The sequence below is a fragment of the Haliotis asinina genome, chromosome 9 (assembly GCF_037392515.1).
Source record: "Haliotis asinina isolate JCU_RB_2024 chromosome 9, JCU_Hal_asi_v2, whole genome shotgun sequence".
NCBI classification, from domain to species: Eukaryota; Metazoa; Mollusca; class Gastropoda; order Lepetellida; family Haliotidae; genus Haliotis; species Haliotis asinina.
In genome coordinates, this window is record NC_090288.1 from 37727067 (window position 1) to 37747800 (window position 20734).

The 20734-nt window shown below is 40.0% G+C and overlaps 1 protein-coding gene across 17 annotated transcripts in view; it reads left to right on the top strand.

The window, feature by feature from the left end:
* Positions 1–19300, top strand: part of LOC137296496 (E3 ubiquitin-protein ligase HUWE1-like) — an 81825-nt gene extending 62525 nt beyond the window's left edge. For 9 of the 17 annotated variants that reach the window (XM_067828290.1, XM_067828285.1, XM_067828295.1 and 6 more), the window contains 17 exons: positions 394–584; positions 767–954; positions 1521–1872; positions 3511–4740; positions 5076–5164; positions 5478–5635; positions 6119–6241; positions 7109–7299; positions 7761–7994; positions 8453–8647; positions 9447–9662; positions 10124–10399; positions 11250–11520; positions 11689–11794; positions 12261–12560; positions 16981–17171; positions 17594–19300. In XM_067828290.1, the coding sequence (XP_067684391.1) occupies positions 394–584; positions 767–954; positions 1521–1872; positions 3511–4740; positions 5076–5164; positions 5478–5635; positions 6119–6241; positions 7109–7299; positions 7761–7994; positions 8453–8647; positions 9447–9662; positions 10124–10399; positions 11250–11520; positions 11689–11794; positions 12261–12560; positions 16981–17171; positions 17594–17696 (4414 nt within the window). In that variant the 3' untranslated portion in view covers positions 17697–19300. Of the gene's footprint in view, positions 1–389; positions 585–766; positions 955–1520; positions 1873–3510; positions 4741–5075; positions 5165–5477; positions 5636–6118; positions 6242–7108; positions 7300–7760; positions 7995–8452; positions 8648–9446; positions 9663–10123; positions 10400–11249; positions 11521–11688; positions 11795–12260; positions 12561–16980; positions 17172–17593 lie in introns of all 17 variants that reach the window. The other 8 variants (XM_067828301.1, XM_067828293.1, XM_067828300.1 and 5 more) reach the window with 6 other exon arrangements.
* Positions 19301–20734: the final 1434 nt, after the last annotated feature.

Consider the following 20734-nt stretch of genomic DNA (forward strand, 5'->3'; position numbering starts at 1 on the left):
TATAGTTTGTGGGCTTATTCTTCTGCGTAATTTCAATGATGCATCTTCTGCACTTTACCTATCTTGGTGCTGTTGTACAAAGCGATTTCAGTGCTAAGTAGATTGTAACTATCATACCTTTACATAGATTTGCAACGGGTGTAGCAGTATGGTTGCTTTATACAACGGCACCCTAGGTCTTTACTTATTGGTGCGGCCATACCCTTACTATAGCCTTTGGACCACTTTATGCAACAGAGACCAGTTTGAAAGTGATCCTTGATCTCATGCACCTCATGTTTCTGCTTTACCATTTCTTTCACAGGCAGTGCATGTCAATTGGTATTCCCCACAATATTTCTGTCAGTGATGTTGTCTTCTTTCACTCAGTCCCACCTCTGTCTTTTCAGGTAGCACGGAAGAACTTGCAACAGCATCTGGTATCAACCCTCTGACCACATCAGGTAGCACTACTTCGCAGACTAGCGTCTCTAGTTCCATCTTATCATCCTTGGCAGAAGCTGCTAACCTAACTAGTACTTCGAGTGCCACTCCAACAACCATTGCAGCTGCAGCAGACACTGGTGCGCAGAATATGTTCGGGGGTATGTTGAGTGTCAGAGCTCAATATGATCAGTAAATTTCAAAATATATTTGAAGGTTTTGTAAGACGAGTAATGACTTGAGATTGTTGTCTAAAATAAGAGGGCATTGCAAAGCATATTCGTGGGTTATTGTGTCAGATTAAAATAAGTACCATGGTGACGTGTTGTATTTTCTACTTCAGAGGGGGTAGACCCTTCATTCTTGGCTGCATTGCCAGACAACATCAGACAAGAGGTGATAGCAGAACAGCTACGTCTTCAACGGATACAGCAGCGAGCACAACAACAGGCGCAGAACACAGAGAGCATGGGAGCTATGGAGGTTAACCCAGAGTTCCTGGCTGCTTTACCACCTGCCATTCAGGAAGAGGTGAGTTATCGTATACAGTGTGAAGCTTGATTACAATAATGTAGTAGTACTTTTTGTGTTAAAAAATAACTCTAATTCTGTTATTGTTCTTAAAGCTCCTTAGATTTCTGTGGTGACAAGTCTATATGAGAGTTTGTTGCAGTTTTGTATCACTTTCACATCATCTTCCTGCAAGTGAAATGGAATCACACTATCAACTTCTTATCTTCCTTGAGTTGATTACATGTAGGCGATAGTGGTATAACTAGCGTTTTGTAGCTAGAAAGATTGTCTCCATCACCCACCCTGATTAATATGGAACCACAGTAACCAATGCTGACTAAGAATGTTTGTACTCCGTCAGCATTTATCATTGGTGATATCAGTCAAGGGATTATCTGATCCGGCCTAGATTATTTACAGTACAATATATTACAGATGGACTGATAAGTGAGAAAAACAATCTGGCTTTCAGTCATTGAACATTTATTTACTTTATCATGTTGATCGACTGTTGAACTTGTTTAATATATTTCCAGCTGGCCTATCTTTTAAATAAGTTACGCACATTTGTTTTTCAATTGAAGGTGTTGGCCCAGCAGAGGGCAGAACAGGCCCGTCTTGCAGCTCAACAGCAGACTCAAGCCAATCCGGAGACGCCAGTTGACCCTGCAAGCTTTTTTGCCACCTTGCCCACATCACTACGACAGCAGGTGTTGGCTGACATGGACGACAGTATGTTGGCTGTCCTGCCTCCTGACCTTGCAGCTGAGGCTCAGGAGCTGAGGAGGGAGTTCGAGGAGAGGCACCGCAGAATTGTCCAAGAGAGAATCTTTGCACAAGCTGGTGCTGCTTCTCTATCTGCTATTTTACGACATTCAGGTGCTCAAGATAGAGCAGGGTTGAGCAGAGGGAGAACCTTGGTGGACGAGTACAGGGGTGGGCTATTAAGTCTTGATGCAGCTATGGCGAATTGTCCTGTCTTGTCATATGTTGTCTTCAAAGCAGTATCACTAATGTTGTAGTCCTCAACAAGTTTTTTTCTGCACAGAAAAAATTGAAGCTTGAAGTTCTATTTAGTTAACTGTTCCACACTTTCCATGCCTTAGATGTTAAGGTCATCACTTGTTGACAGAAGATGACATGAATTTCTGCTGTGAGATTTCCATATATTCAGTATCATTTGCTCACAGCATTCAGTAATGCTGACAATGTTGCTGAAGATGTCAATAAGTATTAACTGGTCCTGGATGCTTTAAGGTATTTTCTTTGCTTACTGTAGCACAAGCTCCCACTTACACATCTCTCTACTCAGCTCTGCTCCATTTTAGTTTTCTTTCATTTGCTTATTTTCTGTTTATACCAGCTAGTGTGACTTTAGATACGTCAAAGACAGCTGTCCTGCAGCTGACAATTATTAGTGTTCTACAAGCTGTAGGTGTCAGTGATGTTTGTACTGTTTGGATACTGGACAAATTAATTTACTATCAAATACTGCATGAATCAATCTTGTAATGTGGAAGGAATAAGGAAGTTTGTAGTATGATAATTCAAACGTTCTTATGTTGGGGCGCAGAAGTTTATGATACAAGTCTTTGAGGACTGACAATGGACACCTGCAGAGTTTAAAATGCTAACCCAAGAGCAGGCATTTATTGTTGATCAAACTACAAGGCTTTAATATAACTGAGTTACGTGAATATTGTTTGAAATAAAAAATCTTTGATTGGTTAAAAAGATTGCCTTAACATTCTCTTTTGGTGAAACCTCTTTGAAAACCTGATGTTCTCGGAATGCAAAAACCATGAACTCATTTACTTGGCATAAGTAATCCTCCAGTAAACAGCTTCAGCCCATTAGAAATTTCACTTGGAAGATGCAATTGAAGGTTATTGTGGATTCAGTTGTGTGCTCCCTTGGTCCTGTCGCACCATGGCGGATATGAAACTGATATGGAGGGCTCTCTTTACTTACTCCCTTATATGTTTGTTTTGGAGACAGAAATTTAACAGCCCTACGGACAAATTGAGCTGTAAAAGTCCTAAAGTAAACTATTTATTGAGGGATCAAACAAAAATTTAACCCTGTCTTAAGGATTTTTTTTAAGGTGTCTGTCAGTGGGATGGGGAAATGAAATAAGGAAAGCAATTGAAATATTTTTTATAGCCTTCTACTTTACTAAAGGTGAACAAGTTGTAGTTGGTAATGTGGCAGATAGATGTCAGGTATTAGTGAAACCGAGGAATGTTTACATTGGATCGCTAGTTTCAGTAATCCTTGCAATCACTCAGAGCTTTTTTACTTTTCAACCAAAGTCTTGCTTGTTTTGATGTAAAGTTGTCATCATTAGGTCCTTCTTTATGAAAAGTTTTATTGCGTGTAATATGCCGACAGTTTCTCAATATGATAAAAAACAAGCAAGGAGATTATCCAGAATGTTTTTGTTCTATTTGAAGAATCCTATTTTACTGTTGCTAACTCTGTATAGTTTGTAAAAGTATAATTCTGAACCAAGGTTTGGCATGTTTATTGTTCAGTTTACTCTCTCGTTCTAACAAAGTTAATCTTTCTGATCAGGCCTAGCCGGACGTCTTGGATCACGCTATGCAATTAGGGCTGCTCCTCGAGGAAGCAGATGGGCTTGGGGGAACAGATACGGAGGCAGGTATGCTGCCAGGTATGGAGCTCAGCCTCCTGCCAACAGTGCTGCCATCAAACTACGAGGTCGCCATCTACTGGACAATGAAGCACTGACCTGTTTACTTGTCTTGCTGTTCTTGGATGAACCAAAGCTCAACACATCAAGACTTCATAGAGTGTTAAGAAATTTGTGTTATGATGGACCAACAAGGACTTGGGTGATAAGAGCATTGTTGTCTATCATGCAGAAAACGGGTGAGTGCAAGGTCCATGAAATTGAGGACAGGAGTGGGCCATCCAAGACCCCTGAAAAGGGCAAGGCCAAAAAGGTTCAACCAATGCAAACAGATTCCCCGGTGGCTTTGAAAAGTGATGTGCGCAGTCAAGCATCGTGGTTGTCGATGAGTTTGGAGGCTGCCTTAGGTTGCCGAGCCAATGTCTTTCAAATTCAGCGGAGTGCAGGTAAGAAACACACCAGTCCTCCCAGCTGTAGTGTCAGTATTCATAATCAGGCGGCACCTGTGGTGTGTAGACATGTGTTAGACACTCTTATTTCCTTAGCCAAAGTATTTCCAAGCCATTTTCTGCCTGCGCCAAAGGCAAAAGAGGTCCAAAAATGTGAAGATGATGGCAAGGAAACAGACAATAACAAACAGAAACAAATTGCAAGTGGTGCCTCAAGTCCCAGAGTTGCAAACAAGACTGAGAAAGGGGAGAAATCTGATGCTAAGCAAGAGAGTAAATGTGACACCAACTTCTGGGATTTACTGGTGAGGTTGGACAATACAAGCGGTAGCAAGAAAGGAAAGGGAATGCAGAAAGCCCATAATTCAAGTGCATTTGACAGTGAGGACAGTACAGTGTATAACAGCTCTCCAATAGGACATCTCATGAACATGCTGTCTCATCCTGTTATACGGAGGAGTCAGTTGCTCACAGACAGACTCCTCAGACTTCTAGGTCTTGTGTCAATAGGATTGCCAGATTTGTCCCGTGCAAGGGATGTCCGGACAAGTGGTGTCACCACTACAACAACCAATTCAGTTTCAACTACAGCTGCAGCATCTAGTCTGTTGACAGCAACCACGATAACAACAGCCTCAAGCTCTGCACCTACACCAACATCGGTTGTTCAACCTTCAGCCCCACCTGCAACAAGTGCAGAAGGTTAGTGTCTGACTTCAGTAAGGACTGTGTCAAACTTTTTTCATTGATTGCAAAGAATCCATATGGTGGGTTTGGAGATAGCATGGAACTAATCGTAACAGTTTTCCAATTTTGATAAGCTCAGATATATGGGGCATAATGTGTGCCCACTGTCTTATGCTTGTCATAAGAGCCCACAGTTTTGTTCTGGGTTGTTACAGGGTGTGCCTTCTTTGCAAGACTCCCAATATTACAGCCATTAGTGAGGAAATGATTAAATTGCTAAGTAGAGGGTTGTCCTACTCACTAGGTGTCAGCATAAACTGTAAATGTGGCTTATGTTTTTTCCTTTACAGCTAAGTCAATAAAAAGCCCTGATGAAGTGGAAGAAGAGTCTGAGGATGAGTCCCCTATACTGAAGAACGAACTGAATCTAGCTGTACAGGTAAGAAATGTGTACATGCTTGTAAAACATTTTGAAATACTGGGTGATATGGTAGGACCTTCACACTGTATTTTGTACTTCCAACATACTTAGCATAAGGAGATTCTTCCACAGACCAAGAAGTGTATAGATAGATAATCATGCAGAAATCCAATCATAATCCTGTCACTGAGCAATAGTCATGCAGTTATTTCATGATATTATCAAATTTCGGTTAACCTGTTTCAATTAACCTGTTTCATCTGTCTCCATTATTTTCATGACTTGAGCATTTAGCAGACAGATAGTTGAATTTTGGGTTTTCTCTCAACAGGTGCTGACAACCAAGTCGTGTTCTGAGGAAGGTTTAGAAGATGCAACAAATTTGCTACTACAATTGTCTTGGGCCAACAATGCCACACGTAATGCAGTGCTCGAACTCTTGCTAGTTGGTGCAAGGAAACTTGGTCTCACGGTCTGTGCCAATATAAGGTAAAACATTCTAACAGGAACAAACAAATTGGACATTCAGTTAAGCTGGGAGGGTGGGGTGTGTTCTTGATGATATATTTTATTTGTTTATTTATTTTCCCTTCGTGTGTGCCTGCGTGCGTGTCCCACTTTGTTCTGAGGAGGTAGAGGGGTCATTAGTTTTGTACATGTTCTGGAATGGTGGTTCATTGACTTTGTACATGACAAGGGGGTGGGAGGGGCTGTCATTCACATTGTACATGCAACTCCATAAACATCATCATCACCTCCCTTCCTCCTCTCTCTTCTCCCCTTCATCTCTTCCTCCTTCCCCCCATGAACAGTCCATTAGACAGTTTGTGACAGTAAAGTTAAGAAAATTAAGAAATTATATGCAGTGACGCTTCAAAGAAGCATGACCTCATATTTGTACAGAATATTGTTCTGGAAATGCATTTTGTTGGTATAGAAACTGAGTGCATTTGATATCTAACTGTATTTCAGAGGGTTGCTGGTAGAACTTCAGAACTTAAACTCACACGTAACTGATGAAGTATTTGACTCTGATGACAGTAGAGATGTTGATGCAAATGTGGAGAACAGAGGCAAGGGAATGCTGCCTGACAGGTTTGTAACACCCAAGTTGCTGTTATCTTGTCTTCGTAGTTGTCCAGTGTTCATAAAGAAGCTGAAACAGAGAGCATGTAGTGAAATCTGTCCTGGCGCCCTGGTTCTGTTATTTGTTTGTGTAGAAGTACACACTAATTGATTCTAGCCTTGTAAGCACCAAGCCAATGCTTCTTGACATTATGGCTTTGGGATCTCTCAGGAAGCAGATACACTAATACATACCTGATATCCTGTTCAAATCAGCATTAGTCTTAACTCCACTTCATCCATGTGATTAAACACTGCCAAAGAATGTGTGTTCATTTATTTTCACCACAACTGCAACCCTATTTAGGATTCCAGTTAATGACATGTTCCTTGTCTTATGCGGGCCAGTGACAATAAGTTGAGGTTGAACGTGTGACTTGCAACATTTTGTGATGCCTTACCTTCTGTTGTTGGTGATCGATAGCTTGTTTTTAGATTGCATTGTCCAAATAGTGATATCTGTTTGAACTTTTCACACTAGGTTTAAATGTGATGTTGTAGTTGTTTTGCTGTCCTTCATTGACAGGGTTTTATAATAGATGTACATTCCATTTCAATAGCAAATATGTTCTCATCACAATATGGCTGAAATATTGCCGATATGACATTAAATATTAACTAACTCAATTTAAACGATACTCAAAATGAAAACAAACATACGATACTGAGTATAACAAGGTTTTTAATAGGACAAAGAAAATAATTAACTATCTCTGAATGTCTGAACTTACATTTGTCACTATGCTCTTACCAGTGAGGATTATTTCTCAGAAAGTATTGGATTTAAGTGCCATGTGTTACAGCGGGGACTCTAAGGATTGGTTTTCTCTGTTGCAGGTTTATGCCAGGAGTGCATGTAGTGGTATCAGCACCCACCAAGATGAAGAGTGGGAGGGAGCTACAACTGCCCTCAATGTCTCAGCTCACTTGCAAAACATCCAGCCAACAGTTCTTCCTCAGGATCCTCAAGGTCATCATCCAACTGAGGGAGGCAGCAAGGGTTGCAGCCAAGAAGCAAAAGCGTACAGGTACGCTTTGCTATAGAACAATGTTGCTTCTCAGATTTATGAGTTCACCTTTTTACCTTTTGCTGTCTTATGACTGAAACTAATTGTAAAGCAGAATTCTGAAATGCAAATATTACCCTTTTTCCCTCCTGCTGTGTTGTGACATTAACTAATTGCTAATCAATATCCTGAAAGGCGAAAAGATGGCATTTTGATGGATAGTTCTACCTTTCAGTGTCATCCTGTTGTAATGCAGGATTATTATTTTTACCCTCAATTTTGAACACAACTTGCCTGCCAACCCTGTAATTGCCACCAACTGCAAAGATGTGTAACGACAGTCTTTTGTCTGACAGTCGCACTGGCTTCAGTTATTCCCTGTATTGTGGTTTGTTTTATCTCTTCTCAAGATAACAACATGAAGGTTGATGAGAAAACAAGTAAATGTATGACGGTATCAAACACTCTGTTTTTTCCCATAGCAGGCAGGGAACTGGGTAACATCGCTGAGGCAATGGCAGCACTAGAAGCAGAGGCTGAGGCTTTCATGGAAGTTGTCAGTCATAGAAGTAGCACCCCCCTCACACAGCAGGCTCAACCACAACAGGCTGCCCCCACACAAGTAGATATGTTGCAAGGGGCAGCCCAGACTGGGGCCAGCGATGCCCAGCTGCCGACCCCCGGGGCAGAGACTCCCATGGAGGTCGATCAGCCAGGTAGAACTCTCACATCATAACATTAGTCAATATTACCCAAGGTAGAACAATCAAGTGTTATAATGGTCTAATATTTGCACGAGGTGGATCTTGGACACTGGGGCCAGTGGGTTGTAGACTTCCATCAGACTGTGGGTGAATGCCAGATTTGTCAAAAGGTCAGGCTCTATCTGTGAACACTTCATACATAATCATTGTTGAGAAGAATGCCAGATCATATGTTGAGCTTGATGTCACAAAAGAGTTTCATTACATCTGAACAAAAAGCTGGTATAGTGATATTCTTCATCCATTTGTGTCAAAAATTGTCAAGTATCATATTTGAATAACCTTCTGAACTGACAGATTGTTCATTTTAAGATAATTGCTGTAAGCTTTGACTTTCACCATTGAAAAACCCGAGATATCATGCTATATTTGTCATGTGACAGAGTTCTTTTCATCCATCTTTGCTGCAGGTTCCTCAAAGGAGGAGAAGGACAAGAAGAATGAGGAGACAGCAGCCCCCCTACCTCGCTTGAGTGAGCAACTGTCACTGGAAGAGTTATGGCAGACACTAGGAGATTGCTTATCTGAGCTGGCTAAAACACCAGACCAGCATGCTGTGCTTATACTGCAGCCAGCTGTGGAGGCCTTCTTCATTGTACATGCAGGTCAGTTCCACTGAAAATATATGCTCAGTCTATAACCATATTCATTGTACTATGCAATCCAGGACCATATAAGAAAGCTTCAATATCTTAATGGCTTTATGATTGTCTTAGCACTAAGCAAGTGAGTGGGTTAAGTTTTACACCACTTTTATTGATGCTCCAGCAATATGAAGACACGGGACACAAAAATGGGCTTGGTACATTGTAGCCATGTAGAGAATCAAATTCAGGGAGCATCCACTTAACCGATCACTTAAAGCATTAGGCTACCCACTGCCCAGCACTAAGAATACCAGTGTTAATTCATCTTGTCTGGACTGTGGTTCTATTTTATCTTTTTTATCTTTTTTATACATGAGTGAACATGTTTTTTGTTCCCACAAATTTCCTACATCAATTACATCACTGCCTCTAGCCTGGCTTTTCAAAGCTATAAAATCTTTAAGCAGTCCTCTTCACTGGCTATTGCCCATAAACAGTTGTACATGTGTGGGTAAACAAACACGTCTGATCAGACGAACGCTAGAAGTAAAAGTGAATTGTGGGATGGCTCGCTTTCCCGCGAGTAGGGAGATCACGTCACTTCCGTGACTACATCCGTAGATTATATGAGGTAGCCATTCAGGGAATGGCGAATCAACGTCTGTCTGATCTCTACTAGCGAAGCTTGAGGTAATATGCATAAGACCTATGGTAAGGTAAGTATTTAAATATCTAAAATATTTAGATTTTAATAAGTTTTATTTTTAAATTCTTTGAAAAATGTTCTAATGTACTTCCGGTAACTGTTTGAATGTAGGTGAGAAGGAAGTGAAACCTGTAGAGACGCATCCTCGTCGTGAGGATCAGCTGGCACATCTGAATGCAGAGATGGCGCCTCCTTCCCCATCGGCCAGCAATAATCCAGCAGCCAGTGCTGAGGCAAGCATGCCTCTTACCAGGGAGAACTCTGTTGCATCTGTCTCTTCCTTGGCCCATCTACCACCTGATGCCCAGAAGTTCCTCAGGTTTGCTGGTGAGTACATCTTATTGAATCTTCCATGCTTAGATATCAGGGGTAGTATTGATCTTCAGTGCTTAGAGACCATGGTAGTATTGATGGCAATGTTTGATGGCAATTGATGGATGAGCAGTATTGATCTTTCATGCTGATTGTAAAAGGTGTCTGAAGTGTGAAGATGATAGTGGATTTGAGAAGAGACCCTTTCTCAGTTTTTTTTTAGATTCAACCCTTAGTCAGTATAACTTGGAATCTGTCTTTGACATGCCTTTCACATGCTGCATGGTTTATTGGTAATGTGTTTCTAGGATAAATGTTGGGTTTACAAATACAAAGTGTTTTTCATTTTGTTTTGTTATACATTATCTTTGGTTTGAGAATATGTCATTTGTTTTTGCTTGCATTTTCTTATGACCCACGTTCATGACAAAGTATTGACAGTTTGAAATTTATTTCTGTTTTTGTGTCATTTGCAGAAACTCACAGAACTGTCCTGAATCAAATTTTGCGACAGTCAACGACCCCATTGGCTGATGGTCCATTCAGTGTCCTGGTGGATCACACACGAATCTTAGACTTCGATGTTAAGAGAAGGTACTTCCGTCAGGAGCTTGAGAGGTTGGATGAGGGCTTGAGGCGTGAAGATCTTCCGGTTCATGTCCGCAGGGAAAATGTCTTCGAGGACTCTTTCAGAGAGCTTTTCCGCAGGTCACCAGAAGAGTGGAAACAGAGATTCTACATTGTGTTTGAAGGTAGGAATTACAGATCTGCAAAATGTTTAAAGAATGCAGTTGTCAAGTCTGACAAATAAAGCTGTTACGTTCCACATTCACCAGTGATTCAGAACAACATGTCACACAGTGTCCTGGGTTTATTCAGTTATCAGTCAGGAATTTTGTTGCGTGGTAACTGACTGAAAATTCTGTCTGTTGTTATGCATAAATGGCTGGGAGCATATTGGGTTATCTTCCATGTTCGTCTGTACTAAAGAGGGTATGTACTCTATCCACTTCTCCACAAAAAAACGCTCTGTGGAATTCAGTGAACTTATGCAAGGGATTTTTTGGGACTCTAATGGTGTGAATCTCATATTTTGTTTTTGTATTTTATTGGGTTTTGTTTTTTTTGCAAGTTCAGAGACATTTGAACTTAGGTACATTTTCCTGATTATAGAATTCATTTAGATTACACGTGTGCTTTATAGGGACTCTCATGATGAGCATCTCATATTTTGATTTTGTATTTTATTTAATTTTTCAATTTTGTATTGTTGTAATTTAGTTCCAATCCATACAAAAGTTAAGTAGCTTTTCTTTTCTGAAATTCATAAATGGTTTATAAGGATTCCCATGATCACTATCTAGAGTAATTGTTTTCTTGTCAACAAGTTTTCTTCCTTCCTACTGGTTGCTGTTTGTCCCTCATGTTTTGCTTCAGGAGCACAAGATCATTCAATGCTGGTTGATCAAACTTAGTGCATGTATCTGTCTAATCATGACATGTCTAATCTCGCACTCTGCAGTATTTCAGCTATATGACGGCTGTCTGTAAATAAGTGAGTAAATAATGAGGTTATAGCAAACAATATTGTTCCAATTCCAGGGGAGGAGGGCCAGGATGCTGGAGGTCTGTTGAGAGAATGGTACCTGATCATCTCCCGAGAAATCTTCAATCCTAACTATGCATTATTCAAGACCTCCCCAGGGGACAGAGTCACCTACACTATCAATCCGTCTTCTCACTGCAATTCTAACCATCTCAGTTACTTCAAATTTGTTGGCCGCATCATTGCGAAGGCTGTGTATGACAACAAGCTTCTTGAGTGCTACTTCACCAGGTCCTTCTACAAACATCTACTTGGACAGCCAGTCAAGTAAGTGAATCCTGAAAAAAGGCAGCCTGTAAAGTAAGTGTGAAGCATTCTTTTTGTTTTGTGTTCAAGGTTTAAATTACCTGGCTATACATTTGTACAAAGTAGTGTGTACTTGTAAACCCTTGCTGGAGATAATGCATGTTTAATGTGGCTTTGGTTTGCTTTCAGATACACAGACATGGAAAGTGAAGATTATGCCTTTTACCAGGGTCTGGTCTTCTTGTTAGAGCATGGTGTTGCTGATCTTGGCTATGATCTCACATTTGCCACAGAGGTAAGACTTCTCTACTGTCAAAATGAATAGATAAAGTTCTTTATTTGTTGGATTTGGATCGTGGAACTACTTCATTTATTGGTCCACTGATACACAAATTTTATTTCCTTGTGACTAACATCTTGCAGCCTGCTGTCAGCCATTTTGAATTAATCTTCCTGAGTGCTGTTCATTAAATCTGTTGTATCTTTAACTTACAATACATTAGGTCTGATGCATATTACCTCAAGCTCCGCTTAAAGAGATCAGACAGAATGGTTGAGTGTATAGGAACGGAAGTGATGAGATCTCTTTTCTCTGGCAAGCAGTCTGTCCCAAAACCACTTTTACTTCAAGCGTTCAATGTATCAGATGTTTTTTGTTTTGCTAGAGTTACATGCTACTTTTTCATCTATTAAAGTACACTTATGTGTTCTTGTGTGCATAACCTGTCAATTTTGCTGTATTTGTTGTTTTCTTGCTTCAGATAATGGAGTTTGGGGTGATGGAAACGAGGGATATTATCCCAAATGGACGAAATGTGCCTGTATCTGAAGAAAACAAACGAGAGTATGTGAAGCTTGTATGCCAGATGAAGATGACAGGAGCCATTCGAAAACAGCTCAATGCCTTCCTGGAGGGTTTCTATGACATCATTCCCAAGAAATTGGTTTCAATCTTCAATGAGCAGGAACTGGAGCTGCTCATCTCAGGGCTGCCAACCGTTGACATAGATGACCTAAAGGCCAATTCAGAATACCATAAATATCAGCCAAACTCCCTACAGGTATGCAAAGCCAGAAAGCGGTGAGGTCTCATGTGGACTGGGGCCCCCAATAACATCTTGAAATTTAGATGTCATTTCAGACGTCATTTTGTGATCATGTTGTCATCATTTAAAAGTCCGATTAACTTGGAGAAACTTTATTTTCATGGGGAAAATGTTTTTCAGTTGCTTGTTCCCAGAAAACAAAATGCTGTGTATGAAACAAACATTTTTTGGCTTAAAGTGTACACTTGCATGACCGGGCTGATATTGTGTCATCCTATCCAGATTTATATGAATTGTTTTGGGTTGGTTTTTTTTTCATATTTTTAACAAGTTTCCGGTTTGGGTAGCATTTGCTTATATACCAACTGGGTTGGGTATTGCTGCTCTGATACTACAATTAAAATGATTTTAGAACAAGAACAACTCTTGATTAATGCTTATGTCCTCCCTCTATGCGAAGATAGTGGAACACTTGAAATCCCTTGAAGTTCCCTTCTTTTGTTCCCTTCATACATTTACACTCACCCACAGTAAGCCTCCCCGTTTCCCACATCGGTCACATGATCAGCCTTGTTTGTCACTCGTTCCTCCATCACCTGACGAGACAGTTGGAGTCAAGTTGAGGCCCTTTAATATACACAATAATATCCTTTTATATTTTGGTCCTTCACACAAAATTTAGCAGTATACAGCTTTGGTCTGTATTAATTATCGTTATGATATGAAAGTTTGGAAAAATTTATATAACTTTTATGTCATTAAACATGCATTTCATCATGTGAGAGTACGTTTTCACTGATGATATTGTGTAGTTTAAGGATGTCTGCGGCTTTTCATATTATTATGTCCTACTTAAACGGTTGTTTGTTCTTACAGTGTCCACTGTGAACTTGGTAAGAATTTTGATTGTACAGTCATCTCTCGCAATAATGCGCTTCAGGATACCATGGATTCGGTTAAAACGCGGGGTAATCTGTGGCTCCCATAAAAAAAAGTTGAACTGCGATCACACCCCTCCACGAAATCAAAAATAGTTCATCAACAAATCAGCTTTTGCGCTCTGATAGTGATTCAGATGCTCAAAACATGCAGGGTTTTCTCAATAATAATCATACCAACATCGTAGTAGTAACTTATGAAAGACAAGACATGCCCTCAGTCGAGTTATGCCAAGTACTTACAATGTTTACTGTGTTGCATCACCTCGCTATAGCGCGGTAAAACACAATCATCCGAGGATGCATGGTGTCATAAACCACATTTTATTTGATTAAATTCAATCCCAATGTTATTCTTTATCACTGTAGGCAGAAACATCGGAGACACTGTGAGTGAATGCCATTACCTCATTCCATATGCGTACAACTTCAGCTTACCACGTTCGTGAGGGTCCGTTTCTTGCGCCAACCACGACCGCACCAATTTCACATTTTTCTTAGCAATCACGAACAGATTAAGTCTCATAATCCATGGACTCTTGAGACCCGTGTTACTGACTCATTGAAGTCATTTTTAACAATTAAATGGCCACCATTGTGTTTTTTACAATCAAAGTTGCAAGTACCGCAGGAAGTCAGCGGTGACTTGTCAGACTGTCTCCTACGTAAAATGTATCCAGACAGATAATTTCCTGTGTTCACTGTTATGTTAAATATGTTTGAAGAAAACATACATTATATACAAATCTGATAGCAATGTATACTATATCTGTTACAATTACTGCTTAATATATAAAATATTCTGATAATGGAATAGAAGTTTTTTGATGTAATATAATGAGATTGTTTTTGCCTGAATCACCGGTATATTGGACCCGAACATATGTGCACAGCTGATAGCTGTTTCCGGCTTAGTTGAATAACAGGTAGCATAACAGGAACAACAATGAAGTTATCATGTCTAGTGATTTTTTATTGCAAGTATCGCAGACATATATATGTTTTCATGTTCAAAGTTTGTTTATCTCCACCTTCAACGATACGATATAGTTTTGACTGGGCACAATACACGAAATAGTAGTTTTGTTCTGTCTTTGAAAAGTACGATTTCACTTGGCCTTTGTTCCACATTATGTAAAAGGTACTATAACACGGATGCCTAATAGTCATCCATGGACCTCAAGACCCGCGTTATGGCCAGGGATGAGTGTATTTGCTTACTATTTAAATACATGCTAACAAATTGTATGTAGGGTCTCTCAAGTCATGTCTGGCAATTCAATTCTTATTGCCTCTGGTAGCTGAATCGATGTCATCTCAGCCAAAGAAGTCTTCAACTACTAGATACTGCTAGATCATTGCTGAAACAACAGACCAGCTCTTCCTCATAGTCCTTGTCCATCCCAATGAACAAGACATCTACAACGAATCTCGACTCCTCCTATTTAGTGTACAGAGCTTCAGGGAATCAGCGCAACATACAGCACCTACTAGACCTTCATCCACTGCATCTACAACGACGCTGCAACCTTCAGAGAGTCTACTACAGTACAGACACCGACAACATCTGCACTCAACATGCTGGATGCTTCAAATCTACAGCCACCACAGTATTTGAACGACTGTAACAGTCACCTTGCGTGACGATTCAACAGGTCTGTCGGGTGAAGAAACTCTACACCAACAGCTATATCTCAACGCACTTTAGATGATACACTGTGTGAACGCTCAAATTGAAAATCTTCACCATCAGCTGTATCATTTTGATGCAGTTTAGAGGATGAACTGTCTGCATCCCCCGATCGTCACAGACGTCATTATCGTTTGTCATCTTCATTGGATGTGGTCTCCACAAGCACAAACTGGAAGACCAACAACGCAGATTTAAGGCACCAGTTTGGAACTTGAATGTTGCAATTCAACATCACACCAGTGACACGTATGAGCCTCTAAATTGGACATCCTTCAAACTGTTGACACAGACAACGCTTTTTCTACTCGCCATAGCTATGGCAACACGAATGTCAGAAATACATGCTCTGGACTTCAATCAAACACAATTTGACACCGATCACCGTGAGATTGTACAGCAAGCACTGCAATGGGATTTAATAAAAAAAACTCAACTGCCTGGACAACTGCTATGACAGTTCCACATCCCGGCATTATTGACAGTCCTTGGGCCTCATGATACACAGCATTTATCATTATGCTTAGTCAGAGCATTGAAAGTACATTTTCATTGCACAAAGTCAAGGAGACAAAAGTTCAAGCGCCTAGTCATCCCACTATCTACTGAGACACCTACGGAAGTATCCCACAACACAATCTCAGTATGGATGAGAGGCATTACACTGAGGGGCCTACAAAGCAGCAGGACTTGAACCTCCGCAAGCCTTCAAACCACATGATGTGAGAGTAGGTATCGACACCAGCTCTAAATGGAAATAGCTCACTTACCACTATGATGGAGAGCTGCTTTTGGAGATCATCAACGGTGTTTGCCAACACAACCTACTGAGGACATCACTGACATTCACCAGTTTGGGCCACTTCTTGTACCACAACAACTAACGGTTCCACAAAGACGCTGAGTGTCACATACCCCTTTTTATCCCCCCATCATGTAATGCGGGTCAACGCCTCATCTGTCTGTCCATCCGTCCGTAATCATTTTGTTTCAAGAGCATAACTCAGAAACCGTTCAATATTTTAGACCAAACTTGATAGATATAATAATCTCAACCTATAGTTGTGGCTTTTGCTATTTACAGAGTTTGGGCATTTTTATTTATATTTTTTCCGTTTTTTGAAGGAACATTTTGGTGTTAGTCTAATGGTGGGGTGGGCTTTGTTTCCGGAGCAGAACTAAAAAAACATTCAATATTTTTCTGCAAAGCTTGGTAGATATATGAGTCAGAACCTGAAGTGGTGCCTTTTGCTATTTACAGGCTTTTGTGATTTATTATTTTCTCAGTTTCCATGGAAGTGTTTCGGACCTAGTCTCAAAAGTGAGAGGTGTGTTTCGTTTCCGGAGCACATCTCAAAAACTTCTTAATATCTGTCAGCAAAAGTTGGTAGATATGTGTTGCAGACCCAGAAGTGGTGACTTTTGGTATTTACAGGTTTTTGTGATTTATTATTTTCTTGGTTTCCATGGAAACATTTTTGACTTCGGATCAAAATAGAGGGATGGGCTTTGTTTCTGTAGCAGAACTCAAAAACCGTTCAATATTTTTCTGCAAAACGTGATACATACATCAGTCAAAACCTATAGTGGTGCCTTTTGGTACTTATAGGTTTTTGTGATAAGGTGAGAATGACTAACAGAACTGGTCATGTGACCAGTGTGGCGGGAAACAGGAATTCTCCACGGGATTTCAAGTGTTCCACTATCTTTGCACATAGAATGAGGAGATAAGCAAATAAGCATGAGTCAGGATAAGTATAAAATATCAATTTTATTCAGAAAATTACTTTATATGATTCTTTTTCAGATTCAATGGTTCTGGCGAGCTCTGCGTTCATTTGATCAAGCAGAAAGGGCCAACTTCCTGCAGTTTGTGACTGGCACTTCTAAGGTCCCACTTCAGGGTTTTGCTTTCCTGGAGGGTATGAACGGCATACAGAAATTCCAGATCCACCGTGATGACCGATCCACAGACAGACTTCCAACTGCACACACTTGGTAAGATTTAGTCTCTTGCTGTTAGGAAGGCTTCAACATATTTGAATATAGTCAGTTTGACGAACACAGAGTTGTATAGTAGAGTTATTGTATATGTTGACAGATGGCTTAACATTTGTCCAGAATTTTCTGGTCAAAATTCAGTACCAGTCAAAACTTCATGGTAGAAAATGGTTTAGGTAAGTTTTAAATGTCAATGTTTTAAAATGTACTCTTTACAAATATTGTGTACATTTGTAGTTCAGTCTTTTCTTAACTTGTGGTTAAAGCTTTCACTTGTCATACCCAAGACCTGGATTGTCTTGAAGCGGTGGAATAGCCTATTGTTTCCAGTGTGTGCTCATTTCAGGTGTGCCATTGTACGATTGCTGTAATATTTGCTAAAAGTAGCATAAAAATAAACTCACTCATTCTGTCTTCAGTTTCAACCAGTTGGATCTCCCAGCCTATGAGACATACGACAAACTGAGACACATGTTGCTGTTAGCTGTTAGCGAGTGCTCAGAAGGATTCGGCCTTGCTTGATTGAGTACCTGGGTTAAGTTGTGCTGGTGCAGCAGCATCTGAAGGGTCAACATGGATGAAAGCAGTAAGACTGTCAATTGTTACCCCTTCAGAATGGAACGCTGAGTCAAGATACCTTCTACTTAATCCCACATTTGCTATTTATTATGAGTGTGGTTCACATTGTTGAAAGACAAATTGACATAGTTTATTGTATTTAAATATTTTGCAACAGCAAAGAAATGATTGTATAAAATATGGTACAAAAGTACATAGAGCCTTTGAAAAAGTGTATTGCCTTTTGTGATTTTATACTGTGTATATAGAGAGAATGGTCATGGATGTGATATTGAAAATAGTAGAATTTATGCACAGTTTATTTGGGAGATATTATTTTGTTCAGCCCACTTGAGAAAAGACAAAGTCCTTTGTTTTGATAAAATTTCCATCCACAGGTTCTTGGCATTGTTTGTATTTATGAGTTTAATTTTCGTTTGCTTGTACAAGTCAACATGAATTGTGTGAAATATGTTGTTTAAAGTTCTGAACAGAGGTTACTGCTCAAACTGTCAGTATCAGCTAGGACACGAATAACTTTTCCCTGAAATGACATATTTTAAACATATCTATGGAAGCATTATTTACTTAGTAATGTGTACAATACATGAAAGTCCCACTAATGTAATATTCAAAACATTTTGCACCATCAAGTTAACTGAATTGAAGGACATTACATTATTGACTAATGCGGCACTCTATTCACTGCCAGAGGGAAATATACATATTGCCTAAGTTACTATATTGGTTTACAGATAAAACGTATGAATAGACTAGGTGGTCCCAACATAATTTAAGAGGTATGGTTCCTCATGTTCAGTATTTCTTTAAAACCACCTTAAGATCCTTTAAAACAGTGTAGTCTTTGGAAGATCATGTATTATGTTATTCACCCAATACTGACTGCAGACCATCTATGTGCACTCGTCTGAGAACTCCGGTTCTATTCAGAGGCATATTGCACACTCTAAGAAGGAAGATAATGTGTTACTTGGTTGACATGTTGAGTTGTTTGTGCATCACTTCTGGAGATGCGTAGAGTACTGTGAGAGTGACTTGATGGCACAGACTTGAATGTGACTTTATTCAATGGATGTAAATGGCATCACTATTTATGGCTGAAGAGGAGCCGTGATGAGACAGATTTTTATTGTATGTTTGAACAAATGATGTCGAGAGTTCCATATGGTGTATAATTTATTGATGTTTTAATCTGAAAAATCCCCATAATTGTTTGAAAACAGGAATGTAAAATACTTCCAAAGGGGGCTGTGCTACAGACTAGAGTTTGTAGACAGAATGTTTCAGATTTCTTCAGTTTCAATGTACTAATTGTCCACATGTATGTAAGTCAATAATGATTTGAATATTATGACTTCATGTTACTGGTTGTAATCTTTACCAGCTGTGTACAGCCTTGATAATGAACCTGTTATGTATATTTCTCAGTCATGTCCCTAGCACAAAATGACAAATGCAAGCATCTGAAATAAATAATTAATTTGCATTCTGAAGTTGTAAAGTCAAATAACAAGGCATAAACTGAGAAATAAAACTACAGTTCCAAATATTTTGTGTCAGTACTTTGTTCTTGAAAAGAAAAGAGTATTTTCTCTACAGAGGAAATAAAATGATTGTTAGTGTTATTCTCCAGTCAACAATGATTGCAACCCACAGTTCATTGTGTCACTTTACCGGTAATTACCGATATTTTACCAGTAAAATATGCACTGTACCGGCAATCTCAAACGCTGCCGGTTCAGTGTATGGGTAAAAATCATACTGGCTAGCGACTAGTCATTGCCATTTTAAGCCGTTTTAACGATTTGCTCCATTCTTCACAAAATCAAATAAAATTTATCTTGATGACAGATCAGCTATTCGCCGATGTTTTCTGCTTGTTTACAGTTGTTTACAGTTGTCGATCGTGTTTCTCCAAAACGCGGTTTCCAAAATGGTAATGGAAGTCGCCTGATCTATATATAGAAGTCCCCAAAGTAACCTTGACGTGCCTATGTTCCATTATTCTGATTGGCTGAGAAAGCGATTCACAAGAAATCGTGTCTTCCCTGCCTGACGGAAAGATACGAGTGAGTGAGTTGAGTTTCACACCGGACTCGGCAATGTTCCACCTATATGGCGGGGGTCTGTAAATAATTGAGTCTGGACCAGACCATCCAGTCATCGACGACATAAGCATGGATCTGCGCAATTGGGTACCGATGACGTGTCAACCAAGTCAGCGAGTCTGACCACCCGATCCGCTAATTACGACAAGCTTAGTCACCTTTTATGGGTTGCTGAAGGCCTGGGCCTTCACGGGTCAGATACGAGTATTTACGACTGGCTTTCAAAGCACAAGCAAATACATCTGCCTGCATAGTATGTGAAGGAGTCGCAGGATGCATCATAACTAACTTTCGATGCTACAGACCATAGAACATAGAATGCACGTTCAAACCTCTGGTTATTACCTGGTCGTGAGATGAGTGTAACCTCTATTTTCATTCTTAGCTCCTTGTGGAGTATATATCCTAAACTGTCTGAAAACTAGGACAAGGTTGTCACACTTCTATGGCAACGTCACCTGTCAAGGGGCACTCCATGTGTACCATGTCCTTCAGTGAGTGAAGGGTGGTAAGCACCAGAAGCTCTTAGAAGTCAAGCTGCAGAACACACATAAACTACACTGACATTACCACAGTCCACCTGATGGGCTATAGGGTAAAGTCTGACCCAGTACTGTAGAAATGCCTGAATCATGAATGTACCATGACGTCACGCTCTTTGATTTCGTCGAACAAAGTAGAGATCGTGAAACTAAATCAAGACAGTTTGGACTCCTGTAGAAAGTATGTGCAGGCAAAATAGCCTCGACAGCCATCGCCCTGTTTCTGAAAAGCATACTGGATCATAACCAGCCGAAGTTAAACCATAGTGTGCGGTCTTTGTTCCTGGTCTTAAAGAACACAAAGCTCTCATAAACCTAAGATCTCGTAATT